The sequence below is a fragment of the Hyposmocoma kahamanoa genome, unplaced genomic scaffold, assembly GCF_003589595.1.
Source record: "Hyposmocoma kahamanoa isolate Upper Pololo Valley unplaced genomic scaffold, ASM358959v1 100021, whole genome shotgun sequence".
Lineage (NCBI taxonomy): Eukaryota > Metazoa > Arthropoda > Insecta > Lepidoptera > Cosmopterigidae > Hyposmocoma > Hyposmocoma kahamanoa.
This window is the reverse complement of record NW_020653200.1, coordinates 10073287-10096920: the sequence shown is the minus strand read 5'-3', so window position 1 is coordinate 10096920 and position 23634 is coordinate 10073287. Positions and strand designations below refer to the sequence as shown.

Genomic DNA, 23634 nt, shown 5'->3' with positions numbered 1-23634 from the left:
GAAAACCTGTAACAGACGATGATCAAGTATGTATATGTAACAATATAGATACCGAAAAACAACTCCGGCTTTTCCGACTTTACGGTCAGTGAATAACATTGTGAATAAATTAGCAATAGAATCGTGCTTTAAAATTTTAATGAACCTAAGTCCAAATACGTTGTATTGGTCGAAAACAATAAGTGCTTAAACTGCAAATTAGAAGCGAGTCATTGAATAATGCATAACAAGGCTTACAGTTTTACATCTGTCTTTAGTAAAGAAGCATTTGAAGAACAATTTGATCATGAATTAATTTTATATATATATATATATATATATATATATATATATATATAAAAAGAATGTATATATGTACATCGATATCTTGAATTAAGACTGCAGCGCTGCCATAAAACTTCAATAATAATCTGCAGTGACTTTACTGCGTCGTATTTGCCTTGTAGTAGTATCATTTTTTTACACTATGGAACAATAAAGAGCACAGTGGCATTGGTACAGTCAAGTCTTTGTAATGGTATCACTTCTCTATTTCTTACTTAGACGTTTTTAGTTGGTTTTCCGGAAGTATGAGTGTGATATTGTAGTAAGTTTTTTAAGTTGACCTCAAGCCAAGCGCAGTGACCGCGACCTCGGCTGTTTCTTAAGATGCTTTGTCAAGCAGCCCACTGCCTCCCTATTAGGAAGTCGGCCGCGAATATAAATGAAACAATTCAATGTTTTGGATAACGTTATGTAATGGAGAGCATTGTTAGAGGTCTTTATGAATACAGTTTTTTTCTTAGATATTTTCTGGAATAGCCACATTACACGAATTCTGAAATGAATGAAAACTATTTTTTGATAGGAATTTCTGGGTAAAACGCGATGAGGAAAATACTGACAAAATTAATGCTACCAAATGAAAAAAGTACCTTATTTAATTTGTTGACACACAATGTATTTGATTACTTTTTAATTTTACATCACTTTGGTGGTACAACAAAAACTCATGTCAACAAAAAACGTGCTACAGCAAAAAGGCATATTATGTTTGTTTTTATAAACAGTGAAATACCATGCCTTATAAACCAGCCGGTGTCTATTAACAAGAGTAAGTACATAAACAAGTATATTATGTACGGAACGCTGTAGGACGGTACGCAGTTTTATATATTTACTATCAATTTCTTGAAACAAGCTTTATAGAAGGTATTTTGTATAATAGAAGGTAATTTGCATATCTGTAGGTAGTTGTTGACTTTGTCAAGATAACATACTCATGTTGTATACATAAGTTGAATATGAAAAATATGAACAGAATTGCAATAAGGGAATATTTTAAAATAAGTATTAAAAGCGATATTACAAATTGATAATATTAATTATGTACAGACGGCAGCACATCAAGCTACACATTGCCGAATCTTGTTCCGTTGCACTGGAGGCGATATTCAGACACAACAGAAAGGCTCAATTCACACTGGTGCAGAGTCTAAGCGTCGCGTCGCGTCTTCTTTTTCAACTCCACCGCCAAGCGACACGCGTCGACGCGCGAAGCCGCTCGATTCCATATTTGCAGAACACAAATTTGTATTAATAATTGGAAAATATAGATGAATATGCTATAGGCGAAAAACATGACGCGTCGCGACGCTTCGACTCGGCGCCAGTGTGAGTTGAGCCAAAAAAGCCATGGCTGCGGTTTTAACTGTCGGAAAAATGTGAGTTGTATTGGTGTGTGTGTAAATGTGAGCGAAAAAGGGCTGTCAGCGATAGAAAAGAAAGTGTAGACAGGTACACCTTCATTAAATCATCTCTATATAATCATCTTATATGTGTATTTTATATATTTGTATATATTATTATATGTACACGTTAAATATTTTATGTGTTTATAATACTTATGTAACCACACGCAAAATAGGCGCCTTGACGTCGAGTTGTGGACACCAGCCCGTTACACCAAGTACCAAGTACCAATACTTATGTAAGTGTTGGTATATTTTTTTATATTTTTTATTTACGTGTTAAGGTTATTATTTTTCTCTCTCCTTGTTACTTGCAGAGTTACCTGCTTATGACCTTTATTCTCTCTGCCTTGAGTTGGCTGGAAGAGATATCTTTTAGAGATTCGTCCACATTTGCTCACCTTTTCTATAATTCATTCTTCTGGTGTATTTATTGGTGCAATAAAGAATAATATACTGTTGTTGTGATCGCCTCTGAAATACCGGGAAAAGTATAAAAAGTTATACATTGGTTTTATGAAATTAAACATTGATCATCTTTAATCAAATTCTCAACGTTACACCACGTCAATGACATTTATAGCTTTGGATTTAATAAAATTGACAGAATGACCTACAACGCGTAAGATGGCCAAATGTACAATGTAGGTAAACAGCAGCCTTGTTTGTGTCAAATTACAAACCTTTTCGTGTGGGCATGATTCGCCATGTACAATATTTAAATACTTCCTTATACTTAATGGTTATGGTTTTGTGTACGTTTATGTTACAATAACAAACTTTTGGGAAGGAGTTCCACAGACGTGCGTAAACAGGCTAAGTGTAATAAGGTTAACAATGGCACTTACGGAAGCCTATTTGGTAGGTACAGGAGAGTTTTTGCATCATAATGGGACTGAGTGTACGCGTAATATGAATCCTGCGAGGTTGGAAAAAGTAAATTTAAGTTTCCCTGTACTCTGTAACTTGGACCTTTTTATGGCGAGATTGAATAAGCATTAGTTAGGTGTGCATGCTCCATCTTCCATCAGATGAGGTCGAGGTCAAAGGCACACTAATTTAAATTAAAAAAAAGAGGAGGTTCTTAATTCGAATGTACTTTTTTTGAGTTGCGCGATTACTCCGACATTTGTAAACCGATTTCGACAATTCTTTTTTGTTTGCAAAGGGGGTACCTCTGTGGATTCAAATTTAAAGAAAATGTCCCACGTCTAAGGGTGGCATTTAGAATACGCTTTATTGGATTTCATCCACTTTCCATTAAACGATTTCAATTATCTTGGCAAATATACAAATAGAAGATTCCAAAAACTTTGCAGTCGGTTTTCTTTTACAAAAATGTTATAATTATGTCATAAAAAAACAATGGCGAGTCATAGCAAATCTTAGAGGATGGAAAAAAAATAAGTAGCAATTAAAAGCCGTGAAACTGAATTCTGATATCATTACATTACTTTCTACAATTATGACGTAAGTGTCCAGAGACAATTGTCGAGTTATGTGCGATCCGATTTAAGGCTGAGATTTAAAAAAAAATGACTTCGACCATCGCGTATATGACCGGAAATAGAGACGAAATAAGGGTCATACATTCCTGGCAACTCATCAGTGATACATCACTTATACATATCAAATCTCGTTTGCACTGAAATATAAACAGCGCCAACAACTGACATGTGGGTACGTCTCCGTATATTCCAAAAATATTCTGTATTCATTGTACTAAAAAGATAATATCTCTAACAATGGCGTGCTGTTTCATTCGGTGGTGTGGGGAAAAACAGCAAGACATCTAATTATAAAACAAACGGAATCAATTTACATCGGTAATTACATAATAAATATGTAATTTTGCAATTTTCGTCCATTATAGCAAAGCTCAAGTTAACTGGTGGGTTTGAAGTGAAACAATCGATGACACCCATTGACGACACCCGTCAATTGTTTCGAATTCGGGTTAGCCAATCGGAGCGCAGTTGTCACAGTAATGATATGGCAGAATAGTCTTCAAACCTTAGTATCCACAAATTAAATGACATTTCATCTCTATTTCTGGCTTAGAGGATGGAAAAAAAAAAAATTTCCAGTTAAATACTCGATGACTTCGACTAAGTAAAAATGGCGAGCTAAGCAACGAAGTATTTGCTTAGCTCATCATTTTTGCTTAACCAATAACTCAAGAGGATTACTAATCGCGATACAAGATTCAATCGGGTGTTTAGTACCTGTTGGTACCTCAGCTATCGCAACGAGTACAAAATAGCTATTTATGTAATTAATTTGTTTTACATTGACGAACTGCATTTTTTCAAACCTGCTCACTAAGTCTGCGATGATGGAATTGGATAGAGCACAGAGAGTGTCGCTGAAAGTATGCTTGTTTAGGCCGCGAAGATTTACGACGGCGCAACTTTATCAAGATGCAGATGTTCTCTCTGTTCGTCAAATTTATATTCTACATACTTGTACTTCGACAAAACTCCAATATACTTATTGATAATTATATTAGAGTATCCACAGACACAAGATCCTATGCAGTATGTAAAACAAATATGGTTTCTTTTGCGTCGAGGTTCCATCATTTTAGAAGTGGGAGATTGTACAATTTTATAAATAAAAAATAAATGTATAGGAAATGAAACTATTTTTCCGGATTTAACTCGCGTATATCTGTTTTTTCAAACAAAACCAGGTCCCATGATCACGGTTGACTGACAAGTCAAAACAAATATACGCGATTTAAATCCGGAAAAATAGTTTCATTTCCTATGTATAACAATCGCGAAAACCTAAGAACTCGAAAATAAATATAGTAAATTCATGTAAAACGTAAACAAAAATAAAATCACTAAATGGCTTAAGGTACACAATTATGAAAAAACGTAAGAATTATATTGTATTGTAAGAATTTTGTAGTTTGTGATGGTAGAAAATAAACTATTTTTCATTTTTCTAATTTCTAGTGATAACAGTTAAATCAACTAGACGGCGCTTATTGTACAGATTTTTATGGATACTGCAAGCTAATCTTTTATTTTAATAGGATTAGCGACATCTACTCATATTAGCAAGCGTTAATTTTTACCATTGATAGACATATTGCTTTAAAGTACAGAAAATAATTTTAGCTCACGGTCAATTTTTTAATAATATCACAAAGAAAAAAACTGACCACTTACATTACATAGTAAAGAGCAATTAACTGATATTCATATTAATTGATATTTATACAAAGGACTTCCAGGCTATTGATCAGCGCCATCTGGATATAAGACAGGATTTTGACCTTTATCAGAGTACGATGTGTGTAGTATAGAGATTACCTGTCTTCATAAGTTATTCGTCCGTGGTAGAGGCGAAAGTTCGTTTTACAAATCGCAGCCTAAGTACAAATAATCTCATTCCGTTTTTGTTTATAACTATATTATAAAAACATAGAAAGGTAATATTTTTAAGAGTTTTCTAAACTAAAATATCATTTATATTTTAAAAGATATTTTACAACTGTATTTTACTAAGTTTGCTTATAATAACAAAGTACCAGGCCGTGTGTTTTAATGTTGTGTACCAAACCAACATGTGCCTGATCGATATCGCCGAATACGGCGAGGGGTATCATAAATATAATTTTTACCTTTGAATGATTGTACAGAGGTGCATATACAGGGTAATACGAACTAATAAAACTGGTAATAGTTCAAATTTCAAATTCGATTTCTTTCTTTTACAGGGTATTTATCTAAGTTTCATATTTTAGTATAAAAGAATGCCAAACGCATGTAACTTAAAAGCAATTTTTACTTTTAAAAAAGCAAAAGTGGCTATATTTACAAACCTGTACGTAAATATAGTCATACAAACGACCATATTTACTGTATGGAAAATATTACTCTATTCTATTATAATCTAACACGATTTTGCATTTCTGTGAATAATAATGGAAACAAACAACACTGACATAAAAATAGACCCTTTATAAATGTGCTAATGAGAGAGGCCATATTTTTCACCCTGTAAGTAAATATGCCCATGGCCAAATTAACTATATGGAACCATTTATTCTTAAATTACAGATAATTTAAAATTCTATAATTATTTAAATAGCATACACTTTTATGGAAAATGAATAAAAATACCTAACGAATTAAAATATACGCTAATTTCGTACCACTCTCAGTGACCCGAATCCTTTTACAATTGTAGCGACCCATGACCTACAACAAATAAAACAAATTTACTATTCAACACAAACATCTGCGCTAGTTTTTTACCAAACATAGCCAAAACTATTGCTTTCACGCAAATCAAACTGCTCAGATCACCCCTTACTACAGAGTTACCACAGATTTAAGTAAACAGCTACACTATAGCCTCAAACTTACATCAACCCTCTCTCATTGTTAAAAAGAACACTATGCTAGGTTCCAAAAATCATAAGGAAATTTGGCCAATATCAGGTGCAGGTAAATAGTGGAGGGCATATATATGCCTTCAGATATATGCCTTTTTTTTTCTTTCACTCACACTTTGAAAACCAAACAACATTAGAAGCAAATCACACGGAAATATCATCTACTCTTACTACACCAGCAAAAAATGATAAATGAAACACAATAAAGTCGATATAAACAAAAATATTACACAAAACTTACTCATAAAATTTATAGCGGCGATGCGTCCTCCGACTTTGATACTTCTGGGCGAAAGGCGTGAGCGTGAGGGTCGCTGTTATGCGAACCCCGTAACCGAACATACAGGAGCTTGTTAGATTTTGTACGCTGCATATTTTTAGAGATACTGGTATGTGGCCATATTAATCGGCTGGCCATATTCGACTCAGGTACCTTATAAAAGCCTCTGATATTCAATCAACTTCAAATTCGTCACTAAACGTCAAAATACGTACGGTAAGTAAATTAAAATTGAAATCATCTCTCTACCTTACTCTACCAATCATTCTTAACGCAGATTTCCCTAAGAAGAATTAATAAGAAAGTCCTTGTAGACACACATTTAATATACATACCGCAACAGTCTTAAACTCAATTACCTAACTAAAATAGGTATTGAACTCGCACTGAACTCCATAACAGTTGTGTTTAGTCGCGTGGCGTCATTAAATCTGTAGGCACATTTATTGTTGTCACTTCAGTACGAGTCTGAATACATATCCAATGAAAGAATAACATTATTTTGATATTGCGGTATTATGAGAAGAAATCATAAAGAATAATATTATACATTCTTCACATGCATGCAAGAAAATCAGACAAAAAGAAAAAATTCACTAATAGAATTAAAATTTAATAAATACGAATTTACGAGTTCACATAAAAATGAAGATGAATTCACATTCGACACACACATAACTTCTCTCTATGTACGTATATATACATATATATAATTTTGTAAAATTAGCAGTAAGATCCATAAAAAGAAATTAAATAAATAAGTAAAGATAAAGTTGTTCTAACCTAATTTGGGTTCTAGTGCGAAAGAATAAATGTTTTAATAAAAAATAACAACTAGTAACAGTAGCTACTTGTTTTTCATTCCTTCACATGGATATATATAAAAACCAAATAAAAACAATATTGCATGTCAAATATTTTATGATAAAAGTTAAAACCTGAAAATTCATTTACTATTTTCAAAATATGTTTATAAAATTAATCTTCCAAGTGTTTAAATTTTAACAAAAATGTGAGCTAGCTACTTTTCCACGTAATATGTACTTATTATTACATTGCATACCCAATTGACAGCAAAAGAAATAGTAAATTTATATTGTCTTTACACCTATAAAGTCCAAGTTATGGATATTACGGATCAACACAATAGACAGATTTGTGATTTAATACGAAAATATTTTTGTAACCTTTTTCAATGTGCAGATATTGTTAACGTAATACAAATATTAATCATTTAAACTTAATTTTTTACTTGAATGGTGCTTACCTAGCCAATATACGGTATATAAGACGGGTTAAGATGGCCAAGAAGTTAATTATTTACACAAAAATTTCAACTACATGCCATTCTTCACAAACTCATTAATTATATCAGTTCCGTTTGTTTGTTCTGCATTTAGTAGTAGCATTTAAAAAAAAATTAGCAATAAATATTGAAAAGTATATACAGAATACTAAAAACATTTTACAGCGCAGTTAAAAAGTTGTGTTATAAATACGATAACTCGATAGTTGCATTTAAAATAAAATTTTCATTACATTTGCTTATTCGTCACAAAATCAGAAATGCACAATCGCAAGACCAAGTCAAAACATTTTAGACATAATAACGACAAGCAAAAAGTAATTAATATCTAGGTATACCCATATGAATTTGTAAAAAGATACTGCACCGCTATATCCGACGAATAGTTGACATATGTGACGATGTAAGTTGCTTAAATGTAACTTATTTTTGATGAATTATTTTAATGGGAATAGCAATAATGAATTTTCGTTTTTTAATTCGCGTTTTATTTTGTTTTAATGATTATTATTCAGTACTTAATACTAAGATTCGATGGAGAATCACAACTTATCCCAAATTTATGAAAACAAAAGTGAGATATTTAGTCAGTTTTGATTTTAGCTATCCCTGCTCTCACTACTCTATATGTGTGCACAATTGTTCTTAAATTTACATAGTACCTAAATAAATACCATTCACATCGTCAACATTAAAGATTAAGGACTCAGATTTCATTACAATTTAATATGTGTATACTAAACTTGTATCTATAATTTTGACCCTGTCAAGTGAAAACCTTTATAGAGCAGAAATTGTAAGTACAATTTTACATTAACTGTAAAAATGTTATACCGTGACAAATTCGTAAATTTTATTGAACAAAAATTTGTAGAATTCTAATGTGTCTACTATAATTATTGTACAATGCAAACTATAACGTTTATTGCACAGGAACTCTGAGCCAATTATTTTTTATATAAGTAAAAAGTAAGGATTAGTTTGTGTAATTACTTACTTTTTCAGCATAAAAGCCTTGCTTAGCTCTTTCAGTACTGTAGAGACAATCGCCCCGGCGGCCGGTACAGCCAAGACCGATGCATCCATGCATGCAGACAATGCAGCTGGAGCCAAGACTCCTAGCCTGCTTAACCTGGAGCTGTCCTTCGACATCACCGGTTATTTAGACCAATATTAAATCTGTTACTTTTATTAGTTACTCAGTAACACTCGCGCACGACCGTAACCGCAGAGCGATCCGCTTCGCACGCAGCGTGACACTCGAATGCGCGGGAGTCAGTGAGCTAGCTGAGTGTACGTGAACGGCGCATCACAGAACCTGTTGTCGGAAGCCGATACAGATGATGACGATTAAGAAAATACCAGGGCTTAGGGGAAGATTCCTGTTAATGCGCATCTGTATTATGCAGAAATTACTTTGCATTGAATGTATTATAGCTTGTTATGTAGTCTTTGAATTTTTCTGCAGTACTTACCTGCTTTGACGGAACTTTATGTAGGTAATTCCTGATTTTGGATCTCAAAGTTTGAACTCGCCTAGTTCAAACCTTAAAGATAAAAGGTTGATATCTTGTGTGTCCTTACAGTATGATGTTCACATTTTAAAAATTCCTGTCATGTTACATAACAATGTATGAAATTCTTGAAACACTAAAACGCCTTTAAAGGTCGTATTAGTAACTTTTCTGTGGTCATTCTGAGAAACTAACTTGTGACACAGCTGCTGAGTACTCGGCCGCCCACTCGCTTGCCATTTCCGACATTATTCCTTTATGACTCGAGCTATTTTTGCATATTAACCCACCCGAGCTTTCTATATAAAATCAAACTATGTCTTTTAGTTACTCATTAAAATCATAATTTTACAGTCAATTTAGTAGAACTTGTTATCCTGGATTTGTAAATTTCAAAAGCAAGTTCGTTAACACGAGTATGTTCGAAAATCGACATTCCTTTTGTCTTTTGAATATTCTGAACTGGTTACATGCAGAACATTGACGCCCCTACAGTGAGTCACCAGTTCGCCACATGCCACAACAATAATCATATGTAGGTAATAAAATAATTAAGACTCAAAAACGATAGCTTATTGTCGTTGTTTGGTCAACATCCATTTTCAAATCCTAAAACCATTGGACAATTGGGGGTCTCACCAGACCATTAATATCAGTAAACGTTCCAGTTTTTACATTTTTACAGAGACTGTGCACGAACATTAAAAAACCATAGTAGTAATATGGTAAAATTATTTTTCACAAACTGTTACTACGATACTTTTTGGTCGTGTACTCACACGTACCCGACCAATATAGAACATTTTTGTTAAATGTCTCTTTAACCACAAGGTAGCCAAAAAATGCCTTCCATATTTGTACCAGTGACCGCACTGATGAATATAAAAAAACTTTATAATTTAAAAAAGAATATCAGCTCTCGGTAGCAGGGGCGTAATTACTGTCATTGATGTTATATTTCTTGTCTAGCTACTATCAATGGTTGTTGAATGGCGTCAAAATTTAAAGCAAGGTCTTCACAGTACCGCATTGCAATAAAATATTTATACACATAGCTATAGTAATAACCCTGATCACGTCGAGCTAAAAAGGCAAAATGTATTTAGTACCTGACAACATAAATTATGCAATAAACTTAAAAATAAAACCTTATTCCAGCATAACATGTTTACGCATTGCTTTGCTCTTGTCATTTTATACTGGTTAATATATTTCATTTTATACTGGTTAATATATTAGGTTCCAACATAATCAACCAATGTACCACCGTTTCCTCATGCACCTACGGGGTCATGGCAGATTTGTCTTAAGACCCAGTAGGCCCGGGCTCAGGGCGGCCAGATTTTAGGGGCGGCTGATCGTGAAAAAACCGCTTAAAATGTTTTATTTAAATCTGAAACCTCCAAAAATATTAAAAACCATCAGCTAATATAGTTAACTAAATTTCTGATTCGATTTCGATAAAAGTTGGCAGTAAAGTAAATTCATTATGTAGTGTACCAGTATATAATGAGTGCTGAAAAAGCGGCAGCTGGTGCTGACTACATGGCCTGAGGCCTTAGGCGGCCAAGACTACAAATCCGCCACTGTACTGGATGCTCCCACTGGTAGCAGCATGAGGACTATTACGTCCTTATGCTTCTACTTTCAGGATAAATTATATCCTCGTGCTCCTGCTAATGTACGGACAACAGCACATCAGACTACACATTTTTGTTCGAAAATCACCTCCATTGCAACGGAACAAGATACTTCTTACGTACGTATGTGGAGCTTGATATGCTGGCGTGTTTACTATCAACTGTCTCCCTCCATCCTACTAGAATAAATGTGACTCCTAGACAAAAGCTTCTATACAGTGCAGGATTCGTTACAATTTAATCAAGTTAATTGCTGTCTTGCAAGAAGACACTTTCTTCAAATAAAAATACACGTCCAAAATGGTCAATTTATGTCTAACCTTCAATACTCAAAGAGTCATGCGACACTTACATGAAAAAAAAAACAACATAATTAGAAAATACTAAAAAAGTATTGCAAAACGCACATTTCAATTTTAGTTCAAATTTTAGGTAGCCAGAGGATTTTTTTTATTATAAATATATAATAAAAAAAACTCACAAGTTACTGCTTAAAAATATGTCCAATGTACATACATACATAACATAAATTGCATTTGCTTTGTAACAATGTATTAAAAAACAATAGTGTGTTTAGGCCTTATAGTTGATGACCGATTCTTTTACTTGAATGTCCTTACAGTGAGCATCGTGACGCCACGCCTATGTGAGGGGAATATCTTATCAAGCAACAAAGGATGTTCTCCGTAAATGGTGGTAAGAGTACCAAGTCATCTTCCTAAAGGAAGGTCAATATACAAGTAGGCCTAAGTCACGTAGACCATAGAGACTAGTCACAATTCGGCATTGATAGGTCATACGATATATTAATCACAAGGAAAATCGGACATGGAATATAAAACATTATGTTAAAATATTTATTTTAAAAAACTAGACGACCACACATTATCATCTTGACTAGATCTATACAGTGCTATTGCATGTATATTGTCAATCATCTAGGCTCAAGAGATATACGTCTTACTTTTACAGGTACTACTTTTTTAATCTGCACCATTGATAGCTTTCTAGTGCCTAATGTACTGTCTCTATATTTGAAATCTCTTTCACTCAACTTGGCAGGAACGTCCCAGTCCAAAGACTTAGGACGTTGTTTCTGAATATCAAAGATATCATCGTATTGATCCTTCATATACTGCCTCCTGTATATTGTGAAAACCAAATCGTCAGAATTTGTACGTTGTTGCTTTGCGTTCACTTTCCCAATTGGATTTCCTAATGAGTCGTAATTGGGGTCGGTCGCGGATAATTCCTGGAGCTGGTTCAAGTAGCGCCCGTGGTACCGACTCCGAACTGCAGTACCTCGGTCCTCTTCACGCCGCGTCAGCCAATAGTAATGTGTGATGGGATCCCGAGGGCCCCAGTGTCTTGAAGGTTTAAACGACGCCAAGAATTTCTGTGAAAGACATATTTGTGTCTTGAATTTGTTAACTTCACCGGAAATAAAAAAAGGAAATCGTATTTACGGTCACGTTAAACAAGGTCAAGCAATACATATTAAGGAAAAGGTATAATAAGGTACTTTTAATTCGCAACGACACTGTGTGCATTAAAGGCAAGAAATAGGACACGTTTGTCCGTTAAAAGTCAAAAAGTGTGTTTTAAATAAGGGTACACTTACACTAAAACAGTCGTATTGTTCCTGTCGCAATACTGTGAATAATGCAAATAAGAAGAAGGTGATTATGGCGAACCCAGCGGATGTTAGCATAGCGATGCTCTCCCAAGAAGTATAATCTTCTATAATGATTTTCACCATCCACCAAACCAAGAACGGAATTATAATGCCAGGCGTAGCACACCAACCGAGAACCCAGATTTTTTTCATTTTATCGCCACATAAAAACTCAACATCTTCGACGACAGACTTCCAACCTGTTGATGATATAAGTATGTTCATTTGACAAAGATCCGCTTGGGTATGCATTCATTTATGCAGGTTGTGACTACAAAACAATACTATAAATTATAGACACGGACTACAATGCCATAGTATAATAGGGCAGTAGTGTAACTATATATACAAACGTAGCAACGTCTCTTATATGTGTGCACGCCCGCCGCGCGTTATATGCGGACGCACACAATCGCATAGCCTCGAAGTGCACTCACGTTGTGTTTATTGTTGCTAGAAATTGAAACTCAAAATTGTTGTGGATTTCATTTCTATTTCATATTTAAAAAATAAAACTCCCATAATCGAGACACCAACTGCGTTGCTAATTACTGTATTTACTAGCAGTAGAGCTCCTTGTGAAAGAGTTCGTCTAGAGAAGTACCGCGACCTTACCTATTTCTGCCGCCAAGCAGTAATGTGAGCATGAAGGCGTTCCGATTTGAACGGGTAAGGGTGCTGGTGAAATTACACGCACATGGGACTTGTCAACTTTATGTTGAAATGTCTCGGGGTGTCAGGCGCAATGAAAGTGCCCCTAGGATCTTTGCTATTTAAAGCTCTGAGTGGTACTGCGACTGTTATGGATAGGCGTGTCGCTTACCATCAAGCGCACAACTTGTTCGTCCCGTGACTTGGTATTTTAAAAAAATTAACAAATCTTATTTCAATGTAGCACGAAAGTACTGTAATGAATAACTTAATAATTTCAAATTATGTTTACAACCTGTAGATACAACTAAAAAAATTATGTGATAACGCTACACTCCGAGGGAAGTGTAGGCGTGTGGACGGAAGCTACTTGTCTTATTCTACTATGACAATGGCGAAAACGTTAGATATCTATTTATCCAAGGAGTTAACATCACACAAAATACACTAGCGATCGTCAAATAAACAAATTACTCATAATATGGCTAGTAGGGTTCCGTTATAATATCTTTAAAAAAATTACTGTTGATACAAAAAGACAATAAAATGACTCAAAATGTTCATGAACTTATGCGCATCGTAATGTAGATAATTTACTAATTTTGTACTTGAGAAGTAAAGAACATAAAGTGCATATTATCGAAATTATTTTTTTTACAAACATTGGTTTGCTAAAATCACGCAATGGTAAAAGACTTTAAGTCCTGTCTTTCTTTCTTCTGTCTTTTGTTTTTTATTTAACACAATTTATTTGACCTTAGGATTGATTTTAAATGCCTAATTAAGAGCCTCGTTCTCTTTAAAACGCACTACCTAAAAATTACTGTTTGGCACTTAAGATTCTTTATCTTTCACCTACCGAATTTTAAGGCAATAACAAGTTACTAATGGACTTTAAAACTGTGCTACGATTACCATACCAGTGTTCGTGTAGTCAGTGAGACAAATTACTTCTTTAAAATTCTATAATGTGGCTATGATTTACTTCAAGCATATAATCTATTATTCTTCATACATATTATTTATTCATATCTGAGATTTACGAACTTTGATTAGACTAAGCAAAAATGGAAGGCTAAGCAAGTTTTTCGTATTTACAAAACGAACTTTGCGTAAGATTAAGAAATTAATCTAAAATTTGAATTTACTTTGCAATTTCTTGCTTAAACTTAACGAACTTTGATTAGACTAACTGCCTCCGCGGCCGAACGGTTACCATACCGGACTGCCGCGCAGAGGTTCCAGGTTCGATTCCCGGGCCGGGAAAAATATTTGTATGGCCTACATTTATTTCTCTCGTGAGATTGGGTGTAATTTGTTAATGTTGATTATTATTATATTATTATTACTAAGCAAAAATGGCGGGCAAAGTTAGTTTTTCGCATTTACAAAGTGAAATTTGCGTTACATTAAGAAATTAAATTAAACTCTAAGTTCACTTCACAATTTTTAGCTTAAACTTAGGCAAAGTTCGTTTTGTAAATACGAAAAACTTGATTTACTCGCCACCTCTACTTAGTCACAGTCAAAATTCGTTTTATAAATCTCAGACTAAGAGCTTACGAGATAATTCAATATCCTTACCATAAATAAAAACAAAAGCTGTAATCTCAAGTATCGTGGAAAAGCTTATGATGAAAGGTGCAACAATTTTCTCTAGAATGTGCAATGCAGGCAAGCGCAGTAATAACACCCCTAGCGTAAGTACAATACCCACAAACGACGATGCAAATGATACAAATCGCCATCTACGACCACCGATGCGATTAAAACGATCGTATATGGGATAGAGTAAAATAATCTGAAAAAATGAAACACATAATGAGCTACATTTGAAAAATAAAAAAATACTTGAAGTTACTATTTTGAAAGACACGACAGATGACATAACACAGCACCACTTCCGCCTGCTACCGACACTATGGAGTATTTTCGAATCTATTGAAAACAACTTTCGGCGGTTGGTATTTTCCTCCCTAACTGACATTCGTTATTATCTGTCGTGTCCCTCAGAACAGTACCCTACCTCGTATGGTATCACTGTGTTACATGATTGTTGACTATATGTGTTAATAATACACATCGATGTCGTTACGGCTATCCATAGCACACGTTTGGTATAACAACGTATTCGCAACAACGTAGCGAAAGAAAGCAATCGCGTAAACCCGTGATTTGTATATACAATTTTTATTAAATATCAAATTTATCATAATGTAATAACCAACTATTCTCACCATACTTATTATTCCCGATATGAATATTGTAACAAATAAAACCATTGACCACTCTATGGGAAGTCCTCTATTATGGGTTGTAAAATGGGCTTGCACCAGCAGCGATAATCCAGAACTATCTTTGAGTGTAGGATCAATAATAGCGAACCATAATATGGTTCCAAGCCAACTGGCTACAATATTCGCGCTAACCAATATCAACGCTGTCCTGAAAACAAAACTTTCTAAACATCACTGAGTCGATAAGCTTGTAAGTTAAGTGAATTGATTCTTTCTTTATAGGCTAGAAAAATATGTATATCTCATTTACCTTTTGAGTCGCAAATGAATTTACAACTCGTTGAGTTTGTATTATGCAAAGAGTTTGTATTACGATTATTTAAGACAACGTTCACTTGTAATACAATCAGTCGCAGTGGTCCACAATGGCACTTTTTAAACTATCAAACGTCGTGTAAATGATGTAGAGCACGATTTTCAAGAAGTACTTATAATTTTACGTACATCAGACTGCGATACAACATAACATTATTAAGAAACAAACATCCAAACAACTTAGTCACACAGTCGAACTTACAAACCATTGGATTAAACTCTAATAACTTACCAATGAACATCAATATTCGAATAAACGGTACTACCGGCAGAGACTAAGTACCCTCCAGCAATCTGAGATGACCAGAGTGCCTGAGTCAAAGCGTCGTGCCAAATCCTCGGTTCAACGAAGTTACGCCAATATGTTGCGTTGTAGATTGACATCAAGCCCTCTTTGTGTCCCATAGCTACTGCTACAATTACTAGTAGCGTAAATACTAACGGGCCTAGAACGTAGAATATCCGCTTCATACATTTCAATGGATTGTAGAGCCTAAAATATTAGTCTATGGTTACGAACTTTTTATAACAGAGGTAAACAAACTTTAAACTTTTCAAATACAAAGACCCCAATACGCATTAGGTAAGTGTGGTGGTCTATCAGTCGAAGTGCAGACCAATATGAACTATACGTCATAGGGTATAAGAATAAAACCAGTATATTTTATCTTTGTGTGACAAAAACCACCATTATTTGCAAACTACATAAAAGGCTCTGGCAACCCTATTTTTGGATGCCTGACCTATTTTACACCACAACATATTGTCACTATCACTATACACACTATAACTTGAAAGCCAAATGTAAAATATCTTAAAACTTTGGAAAATATTGGATAATTAATACACATGCAAGTATTAACGTTTCCATAACTCTCGAAAAAAAGGATTCGTCGACACTTGGGAGACGAGTTAGTGATCGCAGAAAATCTGTTATATTGAATTAATCATAGTCGTTCTTTTCTAGGCAAGTATGATCTATCACCACACCATCAGACACACTTACCATCAGATATGATGGTATCTAAATGCTCACCAATACCTTACAGAAACATATAATATACTTACACGAAAGGAAAAACAATCCACAGGGCAGCTACTATCAATCCCACTGCTATGTAGTACTCAGGTAATTGAAAAAGCGGCACACTCGTAGCTATAGTATAACTGAAAAAGACATACTTTATTCTATTCATAACTTTACAAAGTGTTAGAAATTGTAGAGTCGACGCTACAGTGATTAAATTATCCTGTACCCAGTTCTACGCAATTTCATGTCGATTTGTGATGACAGATGAACCAGAGAAGAAGAGACTGCTCTGAATAGATCGAAATATTTTTACATTACTTGTTTATCAATTCTACGTAGTGAGTAATTTAGGCTGTTGGATTAATGTAAATCAGCCTTAAGCCTTAAATAGCACAGTCTGAGCGTCAAGTAGAAATCGTTGGATTCAACGCCCACGAAGTAAATCTTTTATTTATTCAGTATAATTTCACAACAAAGTATAAAAGGCTTATTAAGGCCTCAAGTACCTTATTTCACCACTGTCACGACTGTCCACAATAGAACTCAATCAATAAAGTAATGAGCGAATAACAATTACAAAATATACGTTGATGTAAACAAATGTAAAATGAACTCACTTTGCACATAAATTGTCTTCATTTTTGTAGTCATCCTGAAATTATACAATAGACACTGAATTGCTGACTTAGTGCGAAATAAAGCTAAATGTAACATCACAAAAAATTTCTCTATCTGTACCAACGTCCAAGAGTTTAAATTAAACCAAGAGCTTACTTCGCTTTTGGTTTATACCTTACGTAGAATTTCATGATTCAAATTATCTTAATTAGGAAATAAAGTTACTATTTTTATTACATTTTATTGTGTTACTTGAGCGTAGTTACTTACATATAGCGTAAGTAGAAATAAGTACAATGATAGAACCATAAAATAACTTGCGTCACATAGGTGCTAGTGGAAATAGTTGACCACTGACGCATGCACGGCGACTCAAATATAACAACCTAATTTCTGCCGCCATTTAGGACATAAAGTATTCTATGTGATGGTTGTTCGATCACCACTAATTTAAATGTATTATGGAAAATTTGCTGTTTTACATAAGTCAATATTTACATACAAGGAAAAATAAAACTACTGCTATCAGTTCCACTGTTGGGTAATATGTACTCAAGTAATTTCAGTAGTCATGGCTACAGTACGACTGAAAATGTATTTTACGCCCCAAATCCACCATATCTCATTTAAATTCGTGCGGCCCATTCGACCTTACGACGAGTGACTTAATAAATAAAGAATATGAATGCGCTAAGAAAATGTTGGTAACAAGCGGTAATACATACCATGTTTGTCGCTTCTAATTCAGTGCATTGTAATAAAGGCACAGGATTGCTTAACGTGAAAAGGAAATATGACGCAGTCAGTGCTACATAGATAAGTGTATGGATGGAACCCACGAAAGTTATCAACAATCTTAGATAACCCACTCCTGTAACCAAAAGTGAAATTTTTACTTAAAATAGGTATAGGTGTGTTCGTACATATATGATTTCAATATATTTCGAAGTATGACTAATCTTTCTTCTTTACTTAAAAGCATTAGTATTTATTTATATAAAATATAAGATATATTTCATCATCATAATAACAATCAAGTTACTTGCGTGACATCACTTGAGGCAGATGGCGTAAAAATGTTTGCCTGTATAGTCTGCACATAATATTTAAGGCTGAGATTTATAAAACGAACTTTGACTTCTACTAAACAAAAATGGTGAGAAAGTTTTTCGTATTTATAAAACGAACTTTGTGCTAGTTTAAATAAGAAATTACGAACACCGTTTAATATAATGTGCGCAAAATTCGTTTTATAAATACCAAAAACGTGTTTAGCTCACTATTTTTGCTTAGTCGTCAAAGTTCGTTTTATAAATCTCATTCTAATAAGTATACACAATTTGTTACAAAAGGTCACAGGTCACTAATATCCATGTAACGGAAAATTTGTATGAAGCGACTTAAATTTAAAAAATATATCGTATGTTTTTTTTTATTCTAGTTTTAGTTGTAGTGTTGTGGACTATTCCATAACTCAAAATATTATTAAACCCTTTAATTAGACCTGTACATCCCATTACGCAAATTTTACCTTTAAAAAACGGTACAGCGCGCCACATGCCAACAGCATCTTGCTGGCTAAGCTGTCCTATAGCCAGTTGAAGTAATGTCACCGGTAAAGCTACGAATATCATAGCCACTGACTGAACTAGCAAGAACTGCAATCCTCCATAACGGAACGAATCCATGGGAGCCCGCCACACGCTGTTGAAACTCACAGCAATGGCCAAGGTGCATAAATGAGCCCTAATGAGCATAATGCTCACATGGTTCTGTAAAGTATTTTTTCAATTGAATACAGATATTAACAAATATATTTCCTTTTAAAAATATGCGGTGCGGAATATCGTTGTTTTTAAATAAAGGTAAGTCGCAAAGTTTCAATATTATGTTATTTGCACTAATGTGATCAAATCAAAATAGAATTTATTCACGAGCAATCAAATACGCGAGCATAAAAATGGCAATAGCACAAGATGTTTCATTTCCTCTAGTTGGTGACTATGCAACATTCGCAAAGCGTAACAAAGAACGAACATATATAGAAGCGCCGCAAGAGAAATATTGCAATTACCTTTACACTTATCAAATTGAACATTTTTATGAATATATTATGCACTAACTCAGTTCACATCACTGCGCTCTTCATGACGAAACATCTGACTATCGGTACTTAGATGCAATAAAAGGAGAACAACATTGAGAGCGTTTTGCAACATTTCAGATAACTCTTAGATAAAATTGAATATCGTATCACAGCACAATATCGATCTAACGGTGCGGACTTTATCTGTCACACTGCCGCTCAAGTGGTCAATCCGTAAGAGATAAATGACAACAACAGCACCGATGCAATGGCGAATTAACTCAACTTCAAAGCATCTGATAGTCAACGAGTGGTTTATAAACAACACATTCCCGCTACTGTGCATCAGAGCACTTTACAAAATAGACACTACTCTCGACATTGTATTTCTGGTATTTTCATTCGAAAGAATAAATATTATATTTGTCTCACAAAACAACAAGCCAATTACATTTATAAAGAGGTGACTTGTGCGTATTAAGGGAGGATAATATTAGGGGTTAAAGTATGAAATTGCCGTTTTATTGCAATAGGTTCTTTGAATTTTCATAGAATCTTCATGCTTTGAGGTTTTCGAATGAAACTTTTTTCAAATGGTTTCTGTGATTTTTTTTTTTAAATTTGAAACATTTGAATATCGACTTTCAATTGTTTTTGTTATTCAATTTAGACAAGAAAGATGGATACTGCGAAAATTCGAGTGATTTTTGAATACGAGTTCCGACGCGGAACTAACGCGGCAGAAACAGCCCGCAATATCAATGCTGCGTTTGGAGAGGGGTCTACTAATGAACGCACCGTGCGATTTTGGTTTAAACGCTTTCGTGATGGAAATTTCGACTTAAAGAACGAGCCACGAGGAAGACCGCCCACACAGGTGAATAACGATGAATTAAGAGAGATAGTGGAAGCCGATCCTAGTCAAACTACCCAGGAATTAGCGGCATGGTTTAACGTTACCTTACCCACAATATTGACTCACTTGCGTCAAATCAATAAAATAAAAAAATACGAAAAATGGGTGCCTCATGATTTGACTGATCTGCAGAAAGAAACGCGTGTTGAAACTTGTGTTGCCTTGTTGAACCGGTACAGAAATGAAGGAATATTGGATCGAATTGTAACATGTGATGAAAAGTGGATTCTTTATGATAACCGGAAAAGAAAAATGCAATGGCTGACCCCAGGTCAAATGCCACAACAGTGTCCTAAAGCAAAACTTACCAATAAAAAGGTAATGGTAACTGTTTGGTGGTCTCAGCATGGTGTTATTCACTATAGTTTTCTCCGATCTGGTCAAGCAATAACGGCAGATGTCTATTGTGCCGAACTCCGAACCATGTTGACAAAACTAGCAGTAAAACAGCCCCGACTCATGAATCGATCTTCACCATTATTGCTCCACGACAACGCGAGACCTCACACAGCACGAGAAACCATTTTGACCCTTCAGGAACTGCAGTTAGAAACCATTCGTCATCCTCCGTATTCACCAGACCTTGCTCCAACGGAGTCCATTTTTTTCGTGATTTGGACAATTATCTACGTGACAAGAAGTTTTCTTCCCAGGAGGCAGTACAAAATGCTTTCACACAGTTTGTGCAGTCTAGATCGTCGGAGTTCTATCGCAAAGGCATTAATAACCTTCCCATTAGATGGCAGCAATGTATAGATAATAATGGCAACTATTTTGATTAAATAAATTTGTTAAAAATTTAAAAAATAAACAGTTTAGATTTTCAGTACAAATCGGCAATTTCATACTTTAACCCCTATTATTATAATTTTTGTAGAGCAGGTTTAACCTACTAAATTGTAAATTAAATTATGTAAAAGGCAGATTAGGTTTTTGATAAGCTTTATTGTAAAATTTCTTAACAACTACATATCCTACAATGTGGAGACATCTAAGGTGCATTCATATAATGGTTAATAATGTATATTTTATGTGTAGTTCGTTAACTAATGATGTTATATCTCACAATAAATGTATCTATTTTACAACGACATCTGTTCCATACAACATGCAACTTCTTGGGCTCGTTTCGCACGATCATTGAGGCAAGAAACGACTGAAAGATCTTGGTGCAACCAACATATAACAGAACACTTATTTATCCATCACCTTTTAACTTCCTCACCATTGTAAATTTTCAAAAAAACAACAAATCTCTCTAAAACATAGACTAAACATAATTATATAATCGTATATAATATTCATAACTATTTTTGTCACATCATTCTACAAACAGTAATAGTAACATATATTTTTAATGTACACTAGAAATAGTTCGATTTAAATTAAAAGTGAAGTTGTGTGTAATGAAAATAAATTCTATGTTAAATATTTTTAAATTAATGGTGACAACTGCATAAGAATAGAAAATAACAAGTGCAAAAAGTGGTTATAATAGTACAATTTTAAAAAAACTCACACAACATACAGTTGAAAGTATTAGCTTTTTTTACACCACAATTATAATTGAGATTTTTATGTCTTTTTACAACTACTACAAAGGTTCAAGACCTCCTTAATTCGCATGCGAATTTTGCAAAGAATGATCACATCAATGATGATGGGTTAAAATAATTACTATTTATCTACGTAGTTTACTACAGCCTCAGGTTTGTAAATGTAACTATATTATTTATTTAATCATTAGTACTCATCATTACACTTTGTTAGAAACTGAAGAAATAAATGTTTAATCGCAAAAAAGGATACTATAGCGGAGTATAAAAATTACTAAAATAGCGCCTACCAGTAATTCGTGAATTAGTCCTAAAGGAACGGTTACATTAAACACAGCTCAGAAATTGTTTCTACATACCTGCATCTCCTAAAATAGAACTTATTTATTACAATGTGCAAAAATACTTTTAGGACAATTTTGAGCTGTGCGAAGAACGTACATACACAGGATTGGCATCGATTTCATATGGACGAACTCAATAGTGTCAGTTTTATTGTTAACTTTGGATAAATTATCTGTGCGTGCAAGGTATATTGTTATTTTTGTTCCGTGGGTATATACAGGATTATTTGTAAAATACTAACAACCTCCCAGGACCATTTTCATTCTGACTTTTAATTACATCAGAATTACATTCGTATAAAAGTAAAAACATTTAAATAGACCGCTCTAAACGATAGAAACTCTGTGCGTTAACAAAAGAAAGCGCTAGCGCACAGAAGAAAGGTTCTTGCACGTTTGAACTTACAAACTGACTACCAAATACAGATCTAAAATATGTCAGATGGTGCCACGAAAAATATCAAAATTTATTTTTGATAAATTTATTACGTTTCGTAAAATATCATGGAACAAAGTTGTCGTTTATGGTGTTAGTAAAACAGTCCTGTGAGGTTGTTTGTATTTTACGTATAAGATTTGCACTTGCTATGTAACAGCTCACGCTAAAAGTGCTATATTGCTATTAATCGTTGGCTCCAGAGGAATACTAGTAGTGGTATAATATTTTTTTACATAAACTCGGAATAAATTTATTACTAGTGGCAATTTAAGTACAATATAAAAATACGCAATATTTAATGTTCTAAATAAATATTTAATAATACATAATTTTTAGAATTTTTAGAAACACTAAATTTTCTTTGTTTGGGATTTTTTTACTAGGTAAAGTAAAAAGCAATCGAGATAAATTTTACTTTAAAACGAAAGCACATGGTCGTACCTGCAAGAGAGTAAAATAATAAACACTACATTGCTATATTGACATAACCAGATTTTTGACCGCTCTTGAAGAGTATAAAATCGTAAGAAAGGTCGCGGTGTTAGCCGAGACGATATGTCAATTGACTTAATTTTATCAAGATAAGTTTGTGTTACTTTGCTAATATATACGTTTTAAAGAAACTGAGCTATTTGTCAGTAGGCATAAATTATACAGTTTTGTTAGTATTCGTTTTCAGTATCCTATAAATATATTAATTACCAACACAGCGCCCAAACGGCTATCATCACGCAATTACACACTAAACAAACATTCTTAACAATTCAATGTGACTTACCTGAATGGGAAATCAAAATTAATTGCGAGCTGGTCGTTGAAAAGATTA

General features: G+C 34.0%; 2 protein-coding genes across 2 annotated transcripts in view; both read right to left on the bottom strand.

The window, feature by feature from the left end:
- LOC113225550 (tyrosine-protein phosphatase non-receptor type 11-like) overlaps nucleotides 1-8996 on the bottom strand; it is a 79430-nt gene extending 70434 nt beyond the window's left edge. Inside the window, exon 1 of the mRNA XM_026457881.1 lies at nucleotides 8725-8996. Within this exon, the coding sequence (XP_026313666.1) occupies nucleotides 8725-8879 (155 nt within the window). The 5' untranslated portion in view covers nucleotides 8880-8996. The remainder of the gene's footprint in view (nucleotides 1-8724) is intronic.
- A 2819-nt stretch (nucleotides 8997-11815) lies between these two features.
- On the bottom strand, nucleotides 11816-16961 carry LOC113225543 (sodium-dependent nutrient amino acid transporter 1-like). Its single transcript, XM_026457871.1, has 6 exons — nucleotides 16888-16961; nucleotides 16052-16312; nucleotides 15445-15652; nucleotides 14921-15008; nucleotides 12503-12756; nucleotides 11816-12277 (listed from the first exon to the last, which is right to left on the bottom strand). Exons 2-6 carry the CDS (start codon nucleotides 16288-16290, stop codon nucleotides 11816-11818), a joined length of 1251 nt encoding a protein of 416 aa, XP_026313656.1. The 5' UTR covers nucleotides 16291-16312; nucleotides 16888-16961.
- Between the last annotated feature and the right edge of the window lie 6673 nt (nucleotides 16962-23634).

Coding starts and splice junctions, on each gene's coding strand:
- LOC113225543 (XM_026457871.1), bottom strand. CDS start 16,290: ATGAAGCGGATATTCTACGTTCTAGGCCCGTTAGTATTTACGCTACTA. Junction 15,653..16,051: donor TCGAATATTGATGTTCATTG/GTAAGTTATTAG, acceptor TTTTGTTTTCAG/GACAGCGTTGATATTGGTTA. Junction 15,009..15,444: donor TATCGGGAATAATAAGTATG/GTGAGAATAGTT, acceptor TCATTTTTTCAG/ATTATTTTACTCTATCCCAT.